The 16,463-nt window shown below is 45.5% G+C and overlaps 1 protein-coding gene across 1 annotated transcript; it reads left to right on the top strand.

Moving 5' to 3' along the window:
- Window positions 1-829: 829 nt before the first annotated feature.
- On the top strand, window positions 830-7,118 carry AMHR2 (anti-Mullerian hormone receptor type 2). Its single transcript, XM_016201123.2, is given in 12 exon segments — window positions 830-878; window positions 1,186-1,368; window positions 1,649-1,840; window positions 2,110-2,184; window positions 2,372-2,511; window positions 2,623-2,853; window positions 4,568-4,682; window positions 4,826-4,998; window positions 5,199-5,346; window positions 5,514-5,650; window positions 6,561-6,745; window positions 6,747-7,118. Coding segments are annotated over 12 exon segments (1,758 nt in total). The 3' UTR covers window positions 6,877-7,118.
- Window positions 7,119-16,463: the final 9,345 nt, after the last annotated feature.

Below are 16,463 nucleotides of genomic sequence, written 5' to 3'. Positions count from 1 at the left end.
TTTTTTATATTCTAGCAACATAAAATTTACCATTATACCATTTTCAATGTGGATTTTTAAAAATATTTTTATTGATTTCAGAGAGAAGGAAGGGAGAGGGAGAGAGATAAAAACAATGATGGGGGAGTCACTGATCAGCTGCCTCCTGCATGCCCCCTACTGGAGATTGAGCCTGCAACTCAGGCATGTGCCCTGACTAGGGAATTGAACTGTGATCTCCTGGATCATAGGTCAATGCTCAACCACTGAGCTGCGCCTGCTGGGCAATGTGATTTTTTTTTAATCTGAGAAATTTTATATAACTGATTTCTGATTCTTGAATTTGAAAAATGAGGTCAACTCTAGAGCCTCTCTCTGCCCAGGGAGCTGTGAATCTGAGACCTGAAAAGGGTTAGTTAGGGACTAGAAGGAATCTTGGGCACAGCTGAATGGCTTTGTGCACTTGACCTCACTTTGGTTTCCTAGCTGACAGGATCCAGTACTTTTCTCCAGGGTCAGCAAAGGGCAGAGGTTTGAAGTTAGGCACCACTGGGTTCTCAGCTGGGCCTCCAAGGCCCCCTCCTCCCACTTGCAGAGGAGAGGAGGTGGCTGAATAGAGGAGGATATGAGATTGGTTCTCTGCTCCTCCCTCTCTCTCCTTGATTTTCCCCACACCCATCCTCTCCCCCACAGCAGCCGTCTCCCCCACAGAGACTTGAAAGAGGGAGGAGGGCGGAGTTGGGGACTGAGGGATCAGAGGCCCCACAGTGCCCTGTGTCTGAAGGAAGCTCTGGCCAGGGGCAGCTGTCCTGGCTTATGCTTCCCACCTCCTGCTGCTGCTTCCTTCAAAATGATGGGTACTCTGGGGCTTTGGGCACTGCTTCCCAAAGCTGTGCAAGGTAAGTGTCTAGAGGGAGGGGCAGGGTCTTTCCATTCACCCATTGAGGAAGGGGCACTTGAAGCAGCATCCACCCCTTTGGAAGAGTGGTGAGTGGGGTTGGTGGGTGAGTGAGGGTCAAGGGTAGAGCCATGTGTCCCCATGGAGGTGGTCAGGTTCCAGGCTTCTGCTGACACTGTTTCCTCCTATGGCTTTACCATGCTGGCCCTGGGATATGAAACATGTTTTGTCTCTATTTTTGGCTGCTGTTTTTGTCCTCGCATTCACTCTCATCTTGAACCCCACCCCTTCCCTACCCTGGGCCACAGCACCCCCAAGCAGGCGGACCTGTGTGTTCTTTGAGGCCCCCAGAGTGCGGGGAAGCACAAAGACACTGGGGAAGCTGCTAGATGCAGGACCAGGTCCCCCCAGGATTATCCGCTGCCTCTATAGCCGCTGCTGCTTTGGGATCTGGAACCTGACCCAAGACCAGGCACAGGTGGAGATGCAAGGTGAATGCAAAGTACTGGCAGGTGATAGCCAGGGTGGGAGACAGGTACATCCTGGGGTGGGGGTGGCAGCTGAGGGAGAGGAGGAGAAATGGAATGTGTGGAGGAAAAGAAAAGCCCAAATGAGATAGAAGAGATGCCTCTGAGAAGGGATATATCCTCTCTCTTCCCAGATTCCATTATATTCTCTCTCACTCTCCATCTCTCTCGATTTCTTTTTCTTCTTCTCTCTCTTAATCCCTTTCTCTCTTTCTCTCCTCTTTTCCTAATCCCACCCTATCAGGATGCCGAGACAGTGATGAGCCAGGCTGTGAGTCCCCCCGCTGTGACCCGAGCCCCCGAGCTCAGCCCAGCCCGAACTCCACTCTCTTCACCTGCTCCTGTGGCACTGACTTCTGCAATGCCAATTACAGCCATCTGTCTCCTCTGGGCAGCTCTGGGACTCCTGGTTCCCAGGGTCCCCAGACTATCTCAGGTAGCCCCCTGGGGTGCTGAACCTGGGTGGAGGCTGGGGCCCAGGTTAGGATGAGAGGTAGAACCAGGGCCAGTTCTCACCCTACCCCCGTCCCAAGCTTCACTCTTCTTGGCCTTGAGAAATTGGTTGCCCTGGTGACTGGGAGATAAAGGGGCTTGTGACCAGGGTGGGGGTGGGTCGAGAAGCAAGATCTCTGAGTAGGGAGAGAGGGGCAGAGACTGGATTTGGGGCAGGGCTCATCCAGCCTGCATTCTTGCCTTAATGCCCAGGCGAGTCCATCTGGATGGTGCTGGTGCTCCTGGGGCTGTTTCTCCTCCTGCTGCTGCTGGGAAGCATCATCTTGGGTACTAATCTGCCCCATCTCTCCTTTGTCACCCTAAGACACTGCCCCAAAGCTTTGACCCCTCTCCAGATTTCCCTGACCTCTTGGTTCTGAGATCTCTACAATCTGACTCCCATTCCCTCCCACAAAACCAGCTTCTCAGTCTCCATGCCTGTGCATTTTGACCCTAAGATTCTTCTCTATCTCAGCTCTGCTACAGCGAAAGGCCTGCAGAGTGAGAGGTGGGCCAGAGCCAGAGCCAGACTCAGACAGGGACTGGAGTGTGGAGCTGCCTGAGCTGCCTGAGCTGCCTGAGCTGCCTGAGCTGCCTGAGCTGTGCTTCTCCCAGGTGCCCAGGGAGGGAGGAAAGGGTACTCTAGGCACTCCCAGAGGATGTGCTGGTGGGGAAGCCTGGTGCTGGTACTAGCTGAGGCCCACACCCAACACCATATCCTACCAGGTAATCCGGGAAGGACACCACGCAGTGGTGTGGGCTGGGCAGCTGCAAGGCGAGCTGGTAGCCATCAAGGCCTTCCCCCTGAGGGCTGTGGCCCAGTTCCGAGCCGAGAGAGCGTTGTATGAGCTGCCAGGTCTACAGCACGACCACATTGTCCGCTTTATCACTGCCAGCAGGGGGGGCCCTGGGCCCCTGCACTGTGGGCCCCTGCTGGTATTGGAACTGCACCCCAAGGTGAGGACCAAGAAATGTACGTGTGTGTGTGTGTGTGTGTGTTTGCCTGTGTGTGAATGGGGCTGGAGGTGGTGGTGGTGGCAGGGGAGCTGGATGGCAGCTGGGCCCTGTCCATGCTTATTCTTCTGCTTCATAGTTCCTCTTCTCTAAAACATTAAAAATGATTTTTCTTGTTTTTTTCTTTTTTATTACATAAGAAATACCTGCTAATACTTTTAACTCATAAAATAGATAAGGAAAGGGAGAAATCAAAGTAATTTATATTCTGTACCTTAAAGAAAACCATTGTTAAAGAAATACCTTGAGCCCTGGCCAGTGTTGCTCAGTGGTTAGAGTGTCAGCCCCTAACTGAAGGGTCTTGGGTTCAATTCCCAGTCAAGGGCATATACCTGGATTGCAGGCTTGACTCCCGCTCCTCTCAGGGTGCATGCGGGAGGCAACCAATCAATGTGTCTCTCTTGCATTGATGTTTCTCTCTCTCTCTCCCTCCCCCTCCCTCCCTCCCCCTCCCTCCCTCCCTTCCTCCTTCCGTCCCTCCCTCCCTCCTATTCTCTCTGAAAATCAATGGAAGGAATATCCTTAGGTGAGGATTTAAAAAAAAAATACCTTGAGGCATAGCCTTTCAAATTTATTCATATATTCATTCAACAAATATTTATGAATTGTGTGTCAGGCACTGTGCTGAGTGCTAGAAAAAACACACGCAGTCCCTCCCTGCTTTTACAGATTTTATGGAGTAGTAGGGGAGACAGAAGTGGGTGAAATAAACACAAAAATAAGTGTAAAATGTCAAGAGTGTTAGGTGGTGAAAGAGAGGACCAAGGCACTACAAAAGAAGAATGAGGAGATGTGACTTCAGGGGAGGAACATGAGCAATAAGGATGAAGAGGAAGAGCTGGGCAGGGGCCAGACCATACTTGGCCTTGTGGGCCTACTAAAGACTTCAGACTTCATCAGTACCTACAGCTCCTCCACCTCTGAAATCTTGAATTCTGGGAAGTCCCCTCTTTGACCATGTGCCCTACTGTCCAGCTCAAAAATTACTTTCTTTTTGGTTTTGTTTCCTTGTTTAACTTTCCTGGCAAACTGAAGGTACTCAGTGTTTGTCAAATGCAAGACGCTTGCTCCTTTCCCAACAATTCCCACTTGCTCTCCAACAGCTCCTCTCCTACCCAACAGCTCTATTCATTGGCCACTTCTATCATACAGGCCTGACACCTCAAGCCAGGTGGTTCATGAGGAGTGCCCCAGCGTAGCTCATCCTGCCTCTCCTGTTTCTGCCTTTGTCCGAAGTCCTATGAGGCAGTATAAGGTGGTTAATAGTGAGTGATGCTAGAATCAGACTGCTTGGGTTCAAGCTCTACTTCTCTTTCACCAAGTGACTTCCAGCAAGCTTAGTTAGCTCTCTGTCAAGCTCCTCATCTGTAAAACAGGAGTGACAGGAGTACCTACGTCCTAGAGTTGTTATGTGGATTGCAGGAGGCCTGGCCCACAGTAAATGCTCAGGACACCTGAACAAGAGTTACTGTTTTTCCTGTCAATCTGACTATGCATGTTCTCACTCCTCTATTGTCTGTTATTTTGGCCTAGCTGTGTCAGTGTGTCAGTCTGCTGAAAGATGCAAGGAGATGTCTGTCAATTGATCTCTGCTTTCTGGGGTGGATCAGCCACCTCCAGCTTTGTGTGTCCCCTTCTTCTCTCTACTTTTCCCCAGGGTTCCCTGTGCCACTACTTGACCCAGCACACCAGTGACTGGGGAAGTTCCCTGCGGATGGCACTGTCCCTGGCACAGGGCCTGGCGTTTCTCCATGAGGAGTGCTGGCAGGATGGTGGGTGAGCTGAGAGCAGGAAGCCATGGGAGTCAGGAGCCACACTGCTATGTTTCTGATTCTCCCTTAGCTTGGAGGGGAAGGATTGGGTCAAAAGAGAAAGGAAGAAGATCCGTGCCCTTCAACCTTGGCTTCTCCCACAGGCCAATATAAGCCAGGTATTGCCCACCGAGATCTAAGCAGCCAGAATGTGCTCATTAGGGAGGATGGGTCATGTGCCATTGGAGATCTGGGCCTCGCCTTGGTGCTGCCTGGCCTCACTCAGCCCCCCACCTGGGCCCCTACTCAACCCCAAGGCCCAGCTGCCATCATGGAGGTGAGTACTCTGGATAAAGATGAGGCCTAGGATGATGGTGGTGGTGCTGATGAAGATGTGCCCATTGCTGTAGCAACAGTGCAGCAGTGCCTGTAGCTTTGGGGACATTGCTGAGCTGTGGTTGTGGGGATGTTGCATGGACCAGTGTTGTGGTGAAGGTTGCCAAGGAGATGATTCTTGGTCCTCACACCTCTCTCCAGGCTGGCACCCAAAGGTACATGGCCCCGGAGCTCTTGGACAAAACTCTGGACCTACAGGACTGGGGCACAGCACTCCGGCGAGCTGATGTTTATTCTCTGGCTCTGCTCCTGTGGGAGATCCTGAGTCGCTGCCCAGATTTGTGGCCTGGTAAAGATGGGGGTGACAGTTCCCTCTCCTCCCCGGTGCCTCACCCACCCATTCCAGATCCACCTACCTCCTGACCCAGGAAGTTCTGCCTTTCTCCCCCTTGGTGTTTCTACAAGGAATGCACCCCTAGTACTAGCTGACACCTAGCCCTATGTGCTTTTCCCCAGACAACAGACCACCACCCTTCCAACTGGCCTATGAGGCAGAACTGGGCAGCACCCCCACCACCTGTGAGCTGTGGACCTTGGCGGTGGAGGAGAGAAGGCGCCCCTACATTCCTCCCACCTGGCACTGCTTTGCCACAGTAAGAGGCCACAGGCTGATGGGCTGGGAACCTGGAGAGTCTGGGCATGAGCTTCAAGGGCTTGTCTGCCAGAAACAGTCCTTCTACTCCTATCTCTTCTTCTCCCACCATTCCTGGCTCATGTTCAGCTGAAGCTGGGCATACTTTCTCTGTACCTCAGTTCATCCTCTTGCACCATAAGTTTCACACAGCCCATTGCTGAGACTCACACCTTCCCCTTGCTCAGTCTTGCCCATTGTGTCTTTCTTCTCCCTACCATCAGTTAGCCCCATTCTTCAGTCCCCTGCTTCAGAAAGTCCTCCTTGGCTTTGTTTCTGCCCTGAGCACTGCCCTCAAGATGGCTTCTCTCCTGATACACTGGCATCCAACCTTCAATCCAATAATTCTTCATTCTGTTCTACACATCTATGTTTCTAACATGACCCAGTAAAGCCAGTCTAGGTATAAAATTTAGAGCAGTAGCCTAAAAGTGAAATTTCAGGAATCTGTACAAATAGTTTTAACAGGAAACCCCTTCCCTGCTACCCGGTCTGAAATACCTGGCCTGAAATTTCCACTGCACAAGTATTTGCTGTGTTAGATAACAGAGGCCCAGAGATTTTTTTGCAGAAGACCCTGTTTGCCTGAAAGGAAGGAGAGCAATTTCCCATTAATACGTTAAGCCATTAACTGGAATTAGCTCCTCAGAGGAAAAGGTGGTCCCTTTGGAAGGCACCCAGAGAATCTGTTTTAGGCAACAAGATGCAGAGGGCTGGATTTCAATGAGGGGCAGAGGAAGGTTGCTCCAGGAAGGATTGGAAGAGGAGTGTTGAAAACAGGGGAGTGGTGGACGCCTTTTAACCCTGGGGACTGTTCAGGGGGGCCACTCAGGGTTCTGAGGTCAAGCTTGCCTCCTGGTCATTATTCCCAGGACCCTGGTGTTCTTAGAGAGCTCCTAGAGGACTGTTGGGATGCAGACCCAGAAGCACGGCTGACAGCTGAGTGTGTACAGCAGCGCCTGGCTGCCCTGGCCTATCCTCAGGAGGCCCACCTCTTCCCAGAGGGCTGTGCACATAGCTGCCCACCTCTCTGTCCAGAAGACTGTCTCTCAACTCCTTCCCACTGCCATTCTCCCTTGGAGGCCTCAGCTGAGAATCTGCCACTTCAGCATTCAGCAAGGCCCTTGTTCCAGGATTCTCAACCTGCGGGTACCATTTCTCATCTGTAAATATGCAGTTTATGTGTAATCTATGTATGTGCAAACATACATATGGTGATCCTGTGCCTGTTTGCTCTGCCTCACCACTGCCTTTCTTATTTGCCAAGTGCTTGGATTCTTCTGTGGGCATCCAGTCCACTATAGTTCTTACCAGTGACGGAAGATAGGTGTGCAAAGGAAACAGATAAAGCCAGCTTTCCTGACACCATGCCCTTCGGTCATCCTCCCTTCTTGTGATCCTGGGTTCTTCCTGGCACTCTTCTTTTCCTTCTCTCCCATAAGCCTTTCTTTGGTGAGATCCCATGAAGGGCATTGGGGAAAGAGGGGTGAATACGATGACATTGCTGCTCTAAACGTGCTCAGAGACCCACAATTCACTTTGTTGGGGTCCTCTACAATGTCCTGGGAGGTGGTGTCCTCTGCTGTGGCTTGAGCATGCCGGCCTCACAGCACAGGATGCTTGAGCCTTGAGTGCGCGGGAGTTTCCCAGGAGTGCGGGCGCAGGCGCGTTCCCAGCCTAGTGAGGTGTATGATGGGGGGCAGCAGGAAACTGCAAATAGCCTGAGTAGCAAAAGTGGGGAGGGGGTGGCGGGAAGAGAGAAAAGTTGATGTGAAGAACTGTAGGCAAGACTTTGTGGGCCATGCTGAGAAATTTTTCCTTCATTTCTTTTTTTGTGTTTTCTCTACTGGCTTTTCTTTCCCACTCCAGGCCCCTTTAGTACTGGGTGCCCAGTCCAGTTACAGGTGCCTGGTTTACAGCCCTGGCTCAGTTTCTAACTATCCAAATGCCCTTACTTCCTTTTTCCTAGGGCTCAGGTCCCTCATTTGCCAAATAAGGGGTTGGAGGACTTTTTGTCTAATCCGAGAAGAACAATGGGGGAGCCCTGGCTTCACTACCACAGGATTGCTTCCTGTTCAGTGACCATCTAGCTCTATGTCCTCAGGCAAGTTACTTAACCCTTGGAATCTCAGTTTTATCTTATGTAAAGTGTGGAGAAAAACACCCTGCTTGCAGGGTCAATTCAGGGTGAAGAAAAGGTGACAGGTCTTATACAACACCTGGCCTTAGGAAATACTTTGCAAATGATAGCAGTTGTGATTGAGCGTTGAGATGATCTCTAGCCCCTTTCTAGCTTGGTTGTTCTAGAATTCCAGGATTAGCCTCTGGAGAGCTCATCTACTCTCAAGCCCTGAGATTTCACCTTCCTTCAGACCCAGGTCTCTAAATCCCTACAAGACTTCATCGCTTGGATAGGCAGCCACCACCTGAAACTAAACACATCAAAATCCAAGCTCCCACCTCCTTCTCGCCAACAGGTCTGCCTTTCCTTCTTCCTTGACTCTCAAGGACACTAAGTTTCTCTTGGTCCTAGAAAACCCCAAAAAGGAAAATGTTCTTGTCCCCTCTTGTGGCACCAGCTTGTCCCACCTATATCTAGTTAGTTCTCAGGCCCCACTGAAGCTGCGTGGGCAGGGCCTGCTTCTGGGCACCATCCCCCTTTCCTTCCTTCTACGTCTGGCAGCCTCAATTACTGAAATTGCCTCTTGGCTGCATCTTTCCCCCCAATCTGGGTTAAACACCATTCCCTAAATAATCTTTAAACATAACTTTGCAGTGTGTTTTGCCTCTGTGCAACAGTCTGCTTGCCTGTTTCATGATAATCCTCTGAGCACCATTTACAGAGGAGGAAACCAAGGGCTCAGAGAAGTTTAGGAATGTGTCTAAGGTCACACAGATATTAAGTAACAGAGCAGGGATTTTCATAATTAAAAGCAATGTTTATGAAGATGTCATAAATTATTAGAAATAATGTCACATGAAAAGAATATACAGACTTATGCTCACAAGTATAGGGTTATGTTAAATAAAAAATAAACCTATAATCACAAGAAAAACAACCCCAGTAGAGGGACATTTTACAAAATACCCATTCAGTACTCCTCAAAAGTATCAAGATAATCAAGAACAAAGTAAGTCTGAGAAACTATCACAACGAGGAGGAGCCTAAGGAGACATGGTAACTAAGTGTAATGTGATATCTTGGAACAGAAAAAGGACATTGGGTAAAAACTAAAGAAATCTGAATAAAGTTAATAATCATAAGTCAATATTGGTTCATTAAGGTGACAAACATACCATACTAATGTAAGATGTTAGTAATAGGGGAACTGGGTGTAGGAAATACAAAAACTCTGTATCGATTTTTCTATAAATCTGAAACTGTTCTAAAAAATAAAGCTTATTAAAAAAAAAATACAATAACTCCATCTCCAAAACTTCAGAGAGGTCATAAATACAAGGAACGAAGGGAAAGTTATGGTAAGCATTACAATGTTTACTTGCAGTAATCTTAAGCATATTGCAATATATCGTATTGAAGACATCACTAACATAGAAGCCAGAAAACCTAGATTATCATCTTGGCTCTCCTAACTGTGAACTGTTAGAAAAGTTTTTTTTATTTAATATTCTCAGGAAGCTGCATGAATGATTCTCTGTCATTTCCAACCCTATAATTCTATGATTCTATGATAAAATAGGATTACTTCACCAAATCCAGGGTTTGCCTGGTTGGTATTGCCATGATTAGTGATTCTATTCTCATGGAGAGGCAATATGTATGTAAATAAGCTCTTTAGAAGCTTGAAAACATAAATCTATGAATAGAGGTGGACTAACAGGAGAAAAACTGTGTGGCTGAAGACAGAGGTGGTGGATCGTGGGAAGAAGATTGATTTTTTTACTATCTACCTTTGAAATCGGACAACAGTAAGTCTGGGCTGCCTGTCACCATTTGAACCAATTAAACAGAGACAGGGTTGAACCGTATATGAGCATTTATTCCAATATTGCCAGCAATATGGGAGAACAGTAATGGTCATTCACGATAATCTGCTCTGCTGCCTGCCATAAGCCAGCTGCTTATGTTGGATAGAAAGACAAAGATTACATGGGAAAGTAGGAATTACAGGCACAGGGAAGTAGGCAAAGTGGGCTGGGGGTTGCAAAGTGTGGACGCCTCAGGGACTCTAGGACAGGCGCCTCCAGGACCAGATTAAAGGCAATGTGGGCTGGGGGTTGCAAAGGGCAGGTGCCTCCAGGATTCCATCATTTTGGGAACAAGGTTGTTAATCTTTCCATGATACTGGGCAGTTCTTGGAATAGGAAGATGGACCACATTCCATGGATAATTCCCATGCCCCGGGTTGTACAACTCCCAGCCAGGTTAGAAAGTGCTTTTCCTAGTTAGAACAGAACAATCACAGTTAACGTAACATGATAAATATTTCTGTAGCTAACAATCACGGTCAACAGAGCATGATCAACATCTCTGCCCCTAACACCTTTATTTTTACCTCTTGAATTCTGAAATATTTGCATGTTTTGCCTATTAAAATTAAATACAGTTGACTCTTGAACAACATGGGGTTTTGGGGCACCGACCACTGCACAGTTGAAAATCACATAACTTTTGTTGTTGTTGCTGTTGTTTTTGTTTTTTATTCTCATCCAAGGACATTTTCTCCATTGCTTTTCAGAGAGGGTGGAAGGGAGAGAGAGAGAAAAAAAATTCAATGTGAGAGACACATGGATTTATTGCCTCCCGCACGCACCCTGACCAGGGCCGGGGTGGAGCCTGCAACTGAGGTACGTGGCCTGGGCCGGCATCAAACCCAGGACGCTCTAACCACTGAGCAAAAACAGCTAGGTCAACTTAATAACTTTTTAACTTCTGCTAAGTTGTCCCTTGATATTCATGGAGGATTGGTTCCAGGACCCCCTGTGTATACCCATATCTGAAGATGCTCAAGTCCTATATAAAAATGGCATAGGTCAATGCATACAATTGGCCCTTCGCATCTGCGGACTCCCAACTGTGAGTCGGAAACGGTAGAGATGTTTATTGAAAAAAAATCCATGTGTAAGTGGACCTGCACCGTTCAAACTCATGTTGTTCAAGGATCAACTATACTTACTTATTAACTTAAGAAGTCTATACCCAGAAAAAAAGATTCGGTGAAAAACACCAAAATAGTAACAATAATGATCCTGTTTGGGTGATGGGAGATGGGACCTCAAAAGCAGTTTGCTTTTTCTTTGTACTTTTCTGTATTTTCCAACTTTTCTTTAATTCTCATGAATTATTTATAGGAATTTAGGAAAAGCATGTAAACAAATTTACTATCACCAGGAAATATTCTCCCACCCCACCTCATTCTCAACTGATAACTTTGCTTCTTATTTCACTGAAGTAAAGAAATCAGGAGCAATCAGCAAAGAATAGTCACATCTTCCCATCACTAAATCTACCAATGAACTTGCATTTGGGTCTGTAGACTCTGATTTCCCTCCTATTACAATAATAATAGCATACATAGGGGTTACTATATGTCCAGTGGTGTTCTGAGTCCTTTACATGTATTAATGAACTAGGTATTATTATTATCCTTTATTTTACAGATGGGGAAACTGAAACATGGGAGTTTCTTTTGAAGTATTTTGCCCAAGCCCGGCCAGCATGGTTTAGTGGTTGAGCGTCAACCTATGAACCAGGAGGTCACATTTCGATTCCCTGTCAGGGCACATGCCCGGGTTGTAGGCTCGATCCCCAGTAGAGGGCATGCAGGAGGCAGCCAATCAATGACTCTCATCATTGATGTTTCTATCTCTCTCCTTCCCCCATCCTCTCTCTGAAGTCAGTAAAAACATGTTTTAAAAAAATGAAGTACTTTGCCTAAGGTTACAAGGAAAGTAGCCTGGCTTCAGAGCTCGTTCTCGCAACCATTTCTCTGGTACTAAATGAACTGTCCTATCTGAGGTCAGCGCCTTCACCTGTAAATTGGAACTCCTCTCTTCATGGTCACTTAGGAACTTTGCTCCTTCAATTATCCCTTCTTTCTTCAGCAACATCATTTTTTTCTCTGTACTGGATTATTTCCATCAGTTTACAAACATGCTTTAAAGTCTCCCACTTTAAAAAGGCTGCTCATCCTGCTATGATTACTGCTCTACTTCTCTGCTTTCTTATTTACCAATGCTCGCTGTTAGAATTGCTTTTATTTGCTGTTTCTACTTTCTCACTTCTCATTCTCTCCTTAATTTGTTTCAGGCAAAATTTCTTCTCTGGAATGTAATTAAAACTGCTCTAAAAAAATTCACCATCCTTTCAAAATCTAATAGCCAATTTTCAGTCCGCATCATTCATAACTTATCAGCAGCATTTGCCACATTTGATAGCTTCCTCCTTGACTCCTTTTTTTATACTCTCTTCTGATTTTTCTTTTCCTCACTGGCCATTCATTCTGTACCCTTTTCTTCCACCTCTTCTCTTCTTACTTTCTAAACATTGGCAGGCCTGAGGCCAAGTGGTGGGCTCTCTTTTCTACTCAGGTCACAATTGCCCCCAGCTGACCTCACCTAGCTTTTTGTTAAAATTATATATCTATATATCTCTCTCTCTATATATATATACATACATACATATATATATATATACACATATATATATCTTTATTGATTTCAGAGAGAGAGAGAGAAACATCAATGATGAGAGAGTCATTGATTGGCCGCCTTCTGCACACCCCCCACTGGGGACTGAGCCCGCAATCTGGGCATGTGCCCAGGTAATCAAACCTTGATCTCCTGGATCCTAGGTGGATGCTCACCTGCTGAGACACACTGGCCGGGCCTCACCTAGCTTTTTGGCTTTACATACCTTGATGACTCTTGATTTTTTTCTCTTCAGACCAGATCCCTCCCTGAGCTCCAGACTGCCAAATCAAACTGCCTTTTCAACCTCCCTGCTTGGATATCTGACAGACATCATAAACTTATCCAAATGTACAAATTTGCTCCCCCCCAATCTTCTTTATTTCAGTAAATGGCACTATTATTTCTCACTTGTTCAGTATCCTTGGATTCATCCTTGATTTCTCTGTTTCTTTTACACTCTATATCCAGTCCAAATCTCCGAAGCTCTACCTTATCAAAATACCCTGCGCCTAACCACTCCTGATCATCTCCACAACTTCTATTCAAACCACCACCATCCTTCCCTACAACACAGCCTCCTAACTGGGCTCCCTGCTTCCACTTTAACCACCTTTCCCTATCTTGTTTTTTCACCAAACAGTAGCTAGCATTTATTTTTTAACCATTTTAACCATTTTTAAGCATACAGTGCAGTGGTATTAAGTATATTTATATTGTTGTGCAACCATCACCACCATCCCTCTCCAGAACTTTTTTCGTCTTTCCAAACTGAAACTCTGTGCCCATTAAATAGTAACTCTCCACTATCCCCTGCCTCCGGTCCCTGGCAATTACTCTCTGACTCTATGAATCCGATTACTCTAGGTACTTCATATAAGTGGAATCATACAGAATTTCTCTTTTTGTGCCTGACTTAATTCACTTAAAATAATGTTGTCAAGGTTCATCCATATTGTTTGTAGCATGTGATAGGATTTCCTTTCTTTTTAAAAAGTTTTTTCTTCTTTTAAATTTAATTTTTAATTGATTTTTAGAGAGAAGAGGGGAGAGAAAGGGAGAAAGAGACAGAGAAACACATTGATGTGAGAGAGATACATTGATTTGCTGCTTCCAGCACCCTTCCCAAGTGGGGATCGAACAGGCAACCTGGGTATGTGTCCTGACAGGGAATTGAACCTATCACCTTCTGGTGTACAGGACAACACTCCAACCAACTGAGCCACACTGGCCAGGGCAGGATTTCCTTTTTTCTTTTTTTTTTTAAAAATATATCTTTATTGATTTCAGAGAGAAGAAGGGAAAGGGAGAGAGAGAGAGAGAAACACCAATGATGAGAGAGTCGTCATTGATCGGCTGCCTCCTACCCCCCCCTCCCCACTGGGAATCGAGCCCACAACCCAGGCATGTGCCCTGACCAGGAATTGAACTGCAATCTCCTGGATCCTAGGTCGATGCTCAACTGACGAGCCACTCCCTTCCAGGCTCCTTTCTTTTTAAGGCTGAATATTATTTCATTGTACTTATATACCACATTTTGTTCTTCCATTCATCTGTTTATGGACATTAGGTTGTTTCTACCTGTGGGCTATTATGAATAATGCTTCTATGAACACAGATTTAAAGAATGATTTTTAAAAATGAAAAATCATGTAATGCTTGTGCTAAAAATCCTTCAGAGGCTTCCATTCACACTTAGTATAAGATCTGAACTCTCTTCCACTGCTTACAAAGATCTATAAACACTTGCATCACAGCATCTCTCCTTACTTCATTCATTTTTCTACATCACTTTCTGACATTTTATTATATAAATATATAAATAAATAAATATTTATATTCTGCCTCTCCCACAAGGATATTACCTCCATAAAAACAAGGATTTTTCTATTGTGTTTTTATTCTTTCTCCAGTGCTTAGAACAGTACCTGGCTAGCTTGAGAAATATTTGTTCAGTGAATACATGACAGAAGCATGATAAATAATTACTGGCTTAATGAATGAGCTGAAGTGTTGTTTTTTTAAAAAAATATATTTTTACTGATTTCAGAGAGAGGAAGAGAGAGGAAGATAAGAGACAGAAATATCAATGCTCAGAGCCATTGTTTGGCTGCCTCCTGCATGCCCCCTGCTGGGGGTCAAGCTGGCAACACAGGCATGTGCCCTAACAGAATCAAACCTCAATCTCCTGGATCATAGGTTGATGCTCAACCGCTGAGCCATGCTGGCAGACCTGAAGTGAGCTTTAAAAGCATTATTGAAATGCTTTTCAATGACCTGAGTTTAAATCTGAAGAAGAATTTTTCAACTAGAAGGAAGGTAAAGAGAGATATGGAAGATATTGGCAACTTATGAGGATTCTGCACAGAGGTTAAAATCATTCTGGTCAAATAGTAATAATTCTTAATATTAATGAGAATCATTATAGTGATACTAGCATATAGTGACTGTTTATTATGTGACAGATACATAATTATTTCATCGCAACCACCCTATGCAAAACCTGTGAATATGGAGGGCTAAGCTGTATTTTAAAGATGAAGGAACTGATGGCCCAAGAGCTTAAATAACTTATTCAAGGTCTCACAGTGAGTGGCAAAGCCAGGATTTTAATCCAGGTCCTGGGAAAATTGGACAGGGACATGTAAAAACAAAAACAAAAAACTAGACCACCAACTTACACTATACACAAGAATAAAATCAAAATGGATAAAAGACTTAGATGTAAGTTGCAAAACCTAAAAATCCTAGAAGAAGACACAGTAAAATCTCAGACACCTCTCGTAGCAAAATTTTTCCAATATATCTCTTAGGGCAAGAGAAACAAAAGAAAAAATAAACAAATGGGACTACATCAAACTAAAAAGCGTCTGCACAGCAAAAGAAATTATCATAAAATGAAAAGGGAACTCACCGTGTGGGAGAACATATTTGCCAATGATATATATGATATGGGGTTAATTTCCAAAATATATAAAGAACTCATACAACTCAACACCAGGAAGACAAACAATCCAATCAGAAAATGGGCAAAGGACCTAATAAACACTTCTCCAAAGGGAACATACAGATGGCTAATAGAAATATGAAAAATGCTCAAGGTCACCAATCATCAGAAAGATGCAAATTAAAACCTCAATGAGAGCCCTAGCCAGTTTTGCTCAGTGGTTTGAGCATCAGCCTGCAGATTGAAGGGTTCCATGTTCGATTCTGGCCAGGGGTCCGTACGTACCTCAGTTGCAGGCTCAATCCCCAGCCCCAGTTGGGGTGCGAGTAGGAAGCAACCAGTGAGTGTATCTCTCTCACATTGATGTTTCTCACTCTCTCTCTCTCCCCCTTCCACTCTCTCTGAAAAGCAATGGAAAAAATATCCTCAGGTGAGGATTTTAAAAAAACACCACCCTGCAATGAGATATCACCTCCCACCTGCCAGAATGGCTACCATCAATAAATCAACAAACAAGTGCTGGAGAGGATGTGGAGAAAAGAGAACCCCTGTTGGTGGGAATGCAGGCTGGTGCAGCCATTGTGGAAAACAGTATGGAGTTTCCTCAAAAAATTAAAAATGGAACTGCCTTTTGATCCAGTGATCCTACTACTGGGAATATAGCCTAAGAATCCCAAAACACCAATCAGAAGGAATATATGCCCTATGTTCATAGCAGCACAGTTTACAATAGCCGAGATCTGGAAACAGCCCAAGTGCCCATTGGTAGATGAGTGGATAAAAAAGCTGTGGGGCATTTAAGTAATGGAATACTATGCAGCTGTAAAAAGGAAGGAACTCTTATCTTTTACGACAGCATGGATGGACATGGAGATTATTATGCTGAGAAAATAAACCAGTCAGAGAAAGACAAATACCATATGATCTCACTTATATGTGGAATCTAATGAACAAAAATAAACTGATAAAGAAAATAGAACCAGAGACATGGTTACATGGTACAGACTGACAGATGTCAGAGGGGAGGTGGGTGGGGCAGATGGGATGAAAGAAGGAGAAGAAGCTAGCCAAAGAGCATATATGCATAGCCCATGGACACAGAAAACAATGTGGTGAGGGCCAGAGGGAGGGGTCTGGGTGGAGGGAGGCAAAGGGGAGGGGGGGAAATGAGGGACAT

Source organism: Miniopterus natalensis, chromosome 2 (genome assembly GCF_054644295.1).
Source record: "Miniopterus natalensis isolate mMinNat1 chromosome 2, mMinNat1.hap1, whole genome shotgun sequence".
NCBI classification, from domain to species: domain Eukaryota; kingdom Metazoa; phylum Chordata; class Mammalia; order Chiroptera; family Miniopteridae; genus Miniopterus; species Miniopterus natalensis.
The sequence above is the reverse complement of the archived record's forward strand: the minus strand, read 5'-3'. Positions and strand labels throughout refer to the sequence as shown.